The sequence below is a fragment of the Anabrus simplex genome, chromosome 4 (assembly GCF_040414725.1).
Source record: "Anabrus simplex isolate iqAnaSimp1 chromosome 4, ASM4041472v1, whole genome shotgun sequence".
NCBI lineage: Eukaryota > Metazoa > Arthropoda > Insecta > Orthoptera > Tettigoniidae > Anabrus > Anabrus simplex.
The window spans coordinates 244,716,126-244,725,144 of record NC_090268.1 but is presented as its reverse complement, the minus strand read 5'-3'; the positions used below and the strand labels follow the sequence as shown (position 1 = coordinate 244,725,144).

At 40.4% G+C, this 9,019-nt stretch overlaps 1 protein-coding gene across 3 annotated transcripts in view; it reads left to right on the top strand.

Moving 5' to 3' along the window:
• Positions 1-2,965: 2,965 nt before the first annotated feature.
• Positions 2,966-9,019, top strand: part of Dlic (dynein light intermediate chain) — a 316,288-nt gene continuing 310,234 nt past the window's right edge. For all 3 annotated transcript variants that reach the window (XR_010859834.2, XM_067145474.2, XM_067145473.2), the window contains exons 1-2: positions 2,966-3,097; positions 3,413-3,486. Coding sequence is in view for 2 of the 3 variants with exons in the window: in XM_067145474.2 (XP_067001575.1) it covers positions 3,012-3,097; positions 3,413-3,486 (160 nt within the window). In the remaining variant the exon portion in view is untranslated. The remainder of the gene's footprint in view (positions 3,098-3,412; positions 3,487-9,019) is intronic.

The window sequence follows — 9,019 nt, the reverse complement described above, 5'->3', positions numbered from 1 at the left end:
CCTTCCTTATATTAACACCTAGATACTTACAATGATCCCCAAAAGGAACTTTCACCCCATCAACGCAGTAATTAAAACTGAGAGGACGTTTCCTATTTGTGAAACTGACAACCTGACTTTTAACCCCGTTTATCAACATACCATTGCCTGCTGTCCATCTCACAACATTTTCGAGGTCACGTTGCAGTTGCTCACAATCTTGTAACTTATTTATCAGTCTATAGAGAATAACATCATCCGCAAAAAGCCTTACCTCCGATTCCACTCCTTTACTCATATCATTTATATCAGGGGCGTATTCTCCTTGAATGCAAGGCATTCATTGCATGCGTTATGATAACACAAAGAACTGTCTGATTTACGATTTTAGGTTGTTTCAGGTCAAATATTAACGATTTCATCTCTCAGAAGTTCAAAAGGTCCGCGCAACTGTACTAGTTCCGTTGCTTGATTACGTGTGGTGCTGGTGTAGTCTCGCCGTCCACTCCACTCTCGGAAGAAAGAGACAGCAAATGTAGGAGTTACGCACGTAAGGCATTCAATCTTAAAATTGCATTCAGTGGCAGACGTAGTTCTGAAACCCTCCGAACGATTTCGCTGCAATTGAAACTTGGTCAGAATTTGTCACCCCATACCCGTGCTACCCTCTGCCATCTGTTAGCAACTTGGAGAATTCGACATGTTTACAGCGAACGGGACACACAGATTACCCCCCAGCGAGAACCCAACGTGACGAAACTGACCAATGCCACTGGGGTGACTTACCTTCAGTGCTTGAGTTGTGGCTAACTAGTGAGTTAATTCATTGTGTGTTTTGCTGATTAGTGAGTTCATTCTGTGTGTGCTGTTCCTGTACTATTCGTCGTTTTCGGTGTGTTATTATATTTTGCGCACATGTGGTATTAACGATGGATGAGTCTAAAACGGATATAATTATAAATCAGTTTGAAAAGCCATTTACTGGCCGTTCGTTTGATGAAAAGATGCAAATAGTTAAAGCCGCGACACCTCGTCCTTCCCTCGTAAATGTCCTTCTTCTTCTTCTTCTTCTTCTTACCCTCCAGGGTTGGCTTTTCCCTCGGACTCAGCGAGGGATCCCTCCTCTACCGCCTCAAGGGCAGTGTCCTGGAGCTTCAGACTCTGGGTCGGGGACACAACTGGGGAGGATGACCAGTACCTCGCCCAGGCTGCCTCACCTGCTATGCTGAACAGGGGCCTTGCGGGGGATGGGAAGATTGGAAGGGATAGACAAGGAAGAGGGAAGGAAGCGGCCGTGGCCTGAAGTTAGGTACCATCGCGGCATTTGCCTAGAGGAGAAGTGGGAAACCACGGGAAACCACTTCGAGGATGGCTGAGGTGGGAATCGAACCCACCTCTACTCAGTTGACCTCCCGAGGCTGAGTGGAACCCGTTCCAGCCCTCGTACCACTTTTCAAATTTCGTAGCAGAGCCGGGAAGCGAACCCGGGCCTCCGGGGGTGGCAGCTAATTACACTAACTACTACACCAGAGGCGGACCCTCGTAAATTTAAAAACAGAAAACAAGAATTGTGTACGCACGTTCAATCCAGAACTTACAGTAAAACTGTTTGACTCGAGTTCACCTACATGTAATTAGGGTGAGTAGAATTGAAATTTACTTAATACATTGTGTTAACTGCATGGTTACTAGTTGCATGCCTCAGTGGAGATTCCAGGATACGCCACTGATTTATATATATAAGAAAACATAAAGGTCCGATAACACTGCCCTGAGGAACTCCCCTCTCAACTATTACAGGGTCAGACAAAACTTCACCTACTCTAACTCTCTGAGATCTATTTTCTAGTAATACAGCAACCCATTCAGTCACTCTTTTGTCTAGTCCAATTGCACTCATTTTCGCCAGTAGTCTCTCATGATCCACCCTATCAAATGCTTTAGACAGGTCAATCGCGATACAGTCCATTTGACCTCCAGAATCCAAGATATCTGCTATATCTTGCTGGAATCCTACAAGTTGAGCTTCAGTGGAATAATCTTTCCTAAAACCGAATTGCCTTCTATCGAGCCAGTTATTAATTTCACAAACATGTCTAATATAATTAGAAAGAATGCCTTCCCAAAGCTTACATACAATGCATGTCAAACTTACTGGCCTGTAATTTTCAGCTTTATGTCTATCACCCTTTCCTTTATACACCGGGGCTACTATAGCAACTCTCCATTCCTCTGGTATAGCTCCTCCGACCAAACAATAATCAAATCATGTGTTATAATTAGTGTTTTCGACAGGCCGAAAAGCCTTTAAGTTACATTAACTTTGTCGACACTGGATGATAGACCTCCTTCTTAACAAACATTTTCCATAGTCACAATTAAGTTAGCCTAAATATTACCTACCTACTTCTTTCCTTCATTACGGTAAATGTTCATGGAGTGTTTATTTGGTTCATGAATCACTGAAATGAAAATGAAATAGCTTTTAGTGCCGTGAGTGTCCGCGGACATGTTCGGCTCGCTAGGTGCAGGTCTTTTGATTTGAAGGCTGTAGGCGAGCTGCGTGTCGTGACGAGGGTGAAATGATGATGAAAACGACACATACCCCCAACTCTCGAGCCAGCGAAATTAACCAATAATGGTTACAATTCCCGACTCTGCCGAGAATCAAACTCGGGACCCCTGTTACCAAAGGGCGGTACGTTAATCATTTAGGTATGGTTACGTGGAGCCGGACTATTGAATCACTGATTCTGACTGATGACATATTCAATTTTTTTTTGGCTAATGATTCACCCCTGATGTAAATAGGTAGTGTTGCCAACGTTGATTATTCGCTTGTTCCCTTTCTCAGATAATTCATTCCAAATTTTAAAGACTGTTTCGGTCTGTAGTCATAATACGAATTATATACATTTCAGTATTTAGTTACGAAGATCAACAATATTTTTAGAATTAAATTTTAATTTCTAATTTCCTAGTTGTATAACATTTGTTATATTGTTAACTTGTTCCCATGAGCCTGTCAAAACATGGCGCCTGTCGGAGAATCTGTGGAAGTCAATGGGTTTTCAACATCAAAAAAGAGAGAGGAACCTGACAATAAAGAAAATTTATGGTGATTTAGCATTAGTATAATGATTGTAAAGTTAATATTATGTTGCTTAATAATGTCTTTACTTTAGTATCGGTGAAGATTTTGTTAATGGAATTACTGTGCCGGACACTGCTGGGTTTGGCACACTATATGTGTGTGTTAAATTGACAGTTAAAAGACCTTTCCGGATTTAACATAGGAATTATTGTTGTATTATGTATCATTACTAATATTCAGTTAATTGTTGAGTGTCGTTCATTCATGATTTTTTGATGTTTTGTGCTTTCATGAGTTGTCTTGTTTCCTGAAATATTAGATACCAATCTCTCTTCTCAGGTCTGAGATACTGGGAGAAGTCCAGACAAGGGGGAATACGAAGTTACCGTCGTGCAAATCGGTTGTAGTTCTAGGTAAGTGCCAGTATTTTGTCATTTAAGCTTACATGATTTATGGTGGGCATGATTTTTTGTTTGTTCAGCTAGGAAGATTTTTAAGTGTGCTGCATTCATCCTTTCATAATTTACTGATAGTAGTGGCTAGCAATGTTCTGTTCAGCATTATTTGTGGTAAAGATTTTAAAGTCATTTAGGCCCTAATGTTTTAAACATTTATTTTACTTAAGGAACGACAAGGAAAATTTGTGCTCAGTTATACACCTAAGCTGATTTTACTAGCCAAGTATGTTAATACATGAAGGAATAGTGTAGAATACATTGTAAACAGTTGATCATTGTGTGATATCAAACAGGAAAGATGGACTAAAGTGGAAAGATTAACATTTTGTTGTAATTTTAAGGGGAGATTGCACGTGGGAGATATTTATTATAAAACATTGTTATTGATGTCTGACTAGAGCTTAATTGCCTGTTGTTCTTATGTATCGGCTGTATTCTCTGTATTGAGAAGTTAGTGATTTGTGTTACTGAGCTGTCATATCTTCCACCCTCGACTCCATATACACAATAGGTAGCTTCTTCCTATAATATTGTGCCATTCTGGTAATAACAAAGTATTTCTCATCGCTATACCAGATTGCAAACTTTTAATAAAATCGTAAATTGACAGGTTTACTCTAAGTAGGAATAAAACACATGGAGTAGATGATGTATACCCCAGAGATACTGGTTACCTAGAGAAGCAACATTCTCAAAAATATCCCATTTACTAAATAAGATTTTCAAGTTACGCAATGTGATGTGGTTTTAAGAAAGGAATACTGGCAATTATTCGTATATGGAAGCAGGTGCTTGGGTAGCAGTTTACTGGGAGGGGTGTATTTTTAGGAAGGAGAAAATCATGCAAAACTGATCTGAAACAATACCTTAAGTAGCAGAGATGGGAGGCCCTTCCTTTATGCTTGTCAGTGACCCACCAACCTACCTCTAGAAGTATTCTTATTTGTATAGAAAAATTAAATTTGAGGCTATGTCATTCTGGGAAATGCAATCGTTTTCTGTGTTCCTATTGGCCAGAGACGTTTGCTATGATGGAGTGAAATTCACAGTGTTTCTTTCTTTCTTTCTTTTAACCGGACCAGTGGTCTTGTCATCAGCCAGTAGCCTAACCAATCCAGATCAGCGGCTCTGTCATTAGCCAGTACTGTCGCCAAGGAAACTAGAGGCCTGTGGGCCCATAGAGAATGATTGCCCAGTTGTATTTCCTCTTAAAACAGTAATCACCACCATCTATGGCCCCAGACCAATGGTCTAAACCAATACGGACCAATGGTCTTGTCACTAGCCAGTAATCTAATCAAACCAGACCAATAATCTTGTTGGCAGGCTTGTGTGACATGTTTTGACGATCTGCTGGTCATGTCATTTTGAGTTTCGAACCTCTATTTTGAACCCCTGGTAGTAAAGTTTTACAGGTACTTGTAAGTATGTATGATGAATTCTAACACACATTATTTATTTGTTAACTAGCTGATGTACCCGTGCTTCACTACAGGATTCTCAGAAAGAAAGACTTTGTGGTTTTCCTAACTGAAGTCAACATAGGTCATTACAAAAACGTCAGTAGGAATGTAGCGATTAAAAGCAATGCTATCATATAAAATATTCTTATCAAATTAAAAACCGCACGTTTTCTCACTTTTAACGAACAGTACTATGGTGGCGATCTAACAGTCCAAAGTTTCAGAGCAAGAATGACCAGGCTGCAGTCAGCCGTGAACACTCCTCTGCCATTATTCCGTTAAATATGCACACTGCTCATTCCAATCAGTGCCTCAGAGTAGGGATTGAATACTTTGAATCCTATTATGAACCAGTGTGTTACGTACAGTAGTATCAGAAAATTTATGAACCAGAGGAGTAGCATGCTAAAGAAGAAAGTTATCTAACTCCCCAGCTACTTTCCGCCAATATTCCCGCACGCTGTTAAACTCGGTACGCCCGGGCGAGTTGGCTGTGTGGTTAGGGGCGCGCAACTGTGACCTTGCATCCGGAAGATAGTGGATTCGAACCCCACTGTCGGCAGCCCTGAAGATGGTATTCCGTGGTTTCCCATTTTCACATAGGGCAAATTCTGGGGATGTACCTTAATTAAGGCCAAGGCTGCTTCCTTCACACTCCCAGCTCTTTCCTATCCCATCGTCGCCATAAGACCTGTCTGTGTCGGTGCGACGTAAAGCCACTAGCAAAAAAAAATAAACAAACAAAACAATGTATAGGACAGAAATTATTGGAAATTTATTACTATAAAACTTTAGTTATGTTGTATTTATCAATACAACCACTAATAACATAAATATTTGAGAATTAAATTTTAGGCCTTCCCCTAAACTACCATTTCACTCAGCATGACTGACTTATTTATGGCCTAGATTATAGTGACTTATTCTCCGACCTTGCCTACGATTTTCATTAAGATACAACCACTAACATGAATATTTGAGAAGTAAATTTTAGGCATTCCCCTAAACTACCATTTCACTCAGAGTGAATACAATTAGTTATGGCCTAGATTATATCGAATTATTACCCCAGCTTTGCATACCGATTTTCATTAAGATATGGCCACTAATAACATAAATATTTGAGAATTGAATTGTTGGCCTTCCCCTAAACTACCATTAAAATTATTTGTAGCCTAGATTGTAGCGACTTACTCCCCGGCTTTGCATACTGATTTTCATTAAATTCTCTTCATCCGTTTTCTTGTGATGGGTGTACATACATACATATAGTACGCGCACTTTTTAGTGATAGATTTTTGTACTTGGTTGAGGAGTAAGAAGGGAGCACTGCCGGTTCCGGTAGTACTGCCAAATGAATGAAAATGAAATATGAATTGAATCGATAATTTGATCGATCGATATGAATTTTTTAAACCTTTATTATCTTACGCCAACAACTGTGTCACACACACAATATATAATACTGATACTGTATAACATTTCCCGATGCGAAACGTGTTCCTAGCATGAATTCTATAGTTTGGCTTTGCTGTGTAAACAACAACAGTACGAGTACTTAAAGTGTACGCCAGATGTCGCACAGCGATGATAAGCGATTCTTAGTTTGTGTTTCAAAGGTTGCCAATATAAATCTCGAAGATAACCGAAGTCGACCGATTCAGCACTAGGGTGTAAATCTATCGCTAAAAAGTGTGCAGATAATACATACATACATACGAGGACGGTTTGAAAAGTTCTCGGAATCACCGCTAGATGTCGGTGCTAGAGCAACAAGGTTCCTGCACAATAATCACACCCTTTGTGAGTGAACACGTGGCACGTCAGTGCTCTAGCTGCAGGAGTGTGGTAGTGACGACTCTTTGTTGTTGTTCCCGCGTAGTGATTTGTGACAATGGAAAAAACTGAGATTCGAGCAGTGATTAAATACAGTACTTTGTAAAGAAAGGTATGAAAGCAAAGGAAATTCATGCCGACTTTCAGAACATACTGGAGGACTCTACTCCTTCATTTTCAACTGTTGCCAAGTGGACCAGCGAGTTTAAATTTGGTCGGGAGAGCCTGGATGATGATCCGCGTAGTGGACGGCCAAAAAGTGTTACGACCCCAGAATTTATCGCAAAAGTGCATAAAATGGTCATGGAGGATCGTCGACTGAAAGTGCGGGAGATTACTGAAGCTGTAGGGATGTCTTCTGAACGGGTATATTATGTTTTAACCAAAGAATTGGGTATGAAAAAATTATCCGCAAGATGGGTGCCACGGCTCTTGACATTGGACAATAAACGCACCAGATTGGAAATGTCCGAACAAAGTCTGGCCTGTTTTCAGTGCAACTAACAAGCTTTTTTGCGTCGGTTTGTGACTACAGATGAAACTTGGGTCCACTACTATACCCCAGGGACAAAACAGCAGTCAAAGCAGTGGAAACATGCTGTTTCACAACCACCAAATAAAGCAAAGGCAGTGCGTTCGGCCGGAAAGGTCATGGCCTCAGTTTTCTGGGATGCAAAAGGCATTCTGCTGATAGATTATCTTCCTACTGGCCAAACAATTACGGGGCAATACTATGCAAACCTCCTCGACCAACTACAGGAAAAGATACGCATCAGGACAATGCTCCGCCGCACACAAGTGTTATTGCCGTGGCAAAACTTCATGAACTGGCGTACGAATTGTTGCCACATCCACCTTTTTCACCTGATTTGGCACCATCAGACTTTTCTAGGGGCTCTGAACTTGAGTGTGGGTTGGCGACCATGGGGCCCGTAGCCGAGTCCTGACATTTCTTTCACTTACTTGTGCCAGGCTCCTCACTTTCTATTCCCCAAGCTGAAAATTTTCCTCGGTGGACAGAGATTTTCTACAAGGGAAGAACTGATAGCCGAATTGGAGAGGTATTTTGCAGGTCTGGAGGAATCTCATTTTCGAGATGGGATTAAGGCATTGGAACATCGGTGGATTCTAGTACATTCCGAGAACTTTTCAAACCACATACAAACATACATACATACATACAGACAGAAATTACAGAAAATTAAAAAGTGCATTTCCTTGTTACTGTGAACACGACTGATAGAAAAATACCATCCTTTTAAAATTCTGAGCAATGTACAGACAAAACTCTTGTTTTATATATATATAGATGTCTTTATTATTGGTGAAGTTAGGGCTCCTGTCCCTCTCTTATGATATATTACAAAAGAAATTAAACTTGACTGCAGTAATAATCTTATATTACAAGTTTAGCTTAATTTAACTGCTGTAAGTATATCTGTATGTTCTAACTTAAAATATTAAGAACAAATATAGCCATTTACTGTCACATTCCTAGGGGCTCTGAACTTGAGTGTGGTTTGGCGACCTCAGGGCCCTTAGCCGAGTCCTGACATTTCTTTCACTTACCTGTGCTAGGCTCCTCACTTTCATCTCTCTTATCCCACCTTCCTTGGTCAACTCTTGCTCTCTCCGACCCTGATGGTATTATAGCATATGAGGTGTAGGGAGCTTTTCATTTTCACACCCTTCATGGCCCTTGTCATTCTATGGTTCACCAGGAAAATGCTGGGGTTGTACATTAATTATGGCCACGGCCGCTTCCTTCCCATTTCAAGGCCTTTCCTATCCCATCGCCACCATAAGACCCTTCAGTGTTGGTGCGACTATTATGAAAACAGTATTCTTTGGCCAATATCATCATTTTTCGAAGTGTCTCATCCCTTCCATTTTTTCTCTCTCATTTGTGTTATATAGATGGTTGCCTAGTTGTACTTCCTCTTAAAACAATAATCATACATCATTCACTCAAGCAGTTATGTAGTTAGGAAATAATTTCGGCAAGTAGATCTATAGGTCTCCAAATTTGTAGATTTTCTAATATTCACTGGAATAGAGTTCCAGTTGAAAATAGTTTTGTTGTTGCGAATGGCAATGGTATGGGAGCTGGAATCTGTATTATGGTCATGAAAGGAGGAAAGTGAGTTAAACAAAATTCGTTGAACAGTATAAACTAGAGTGGTTGTGTG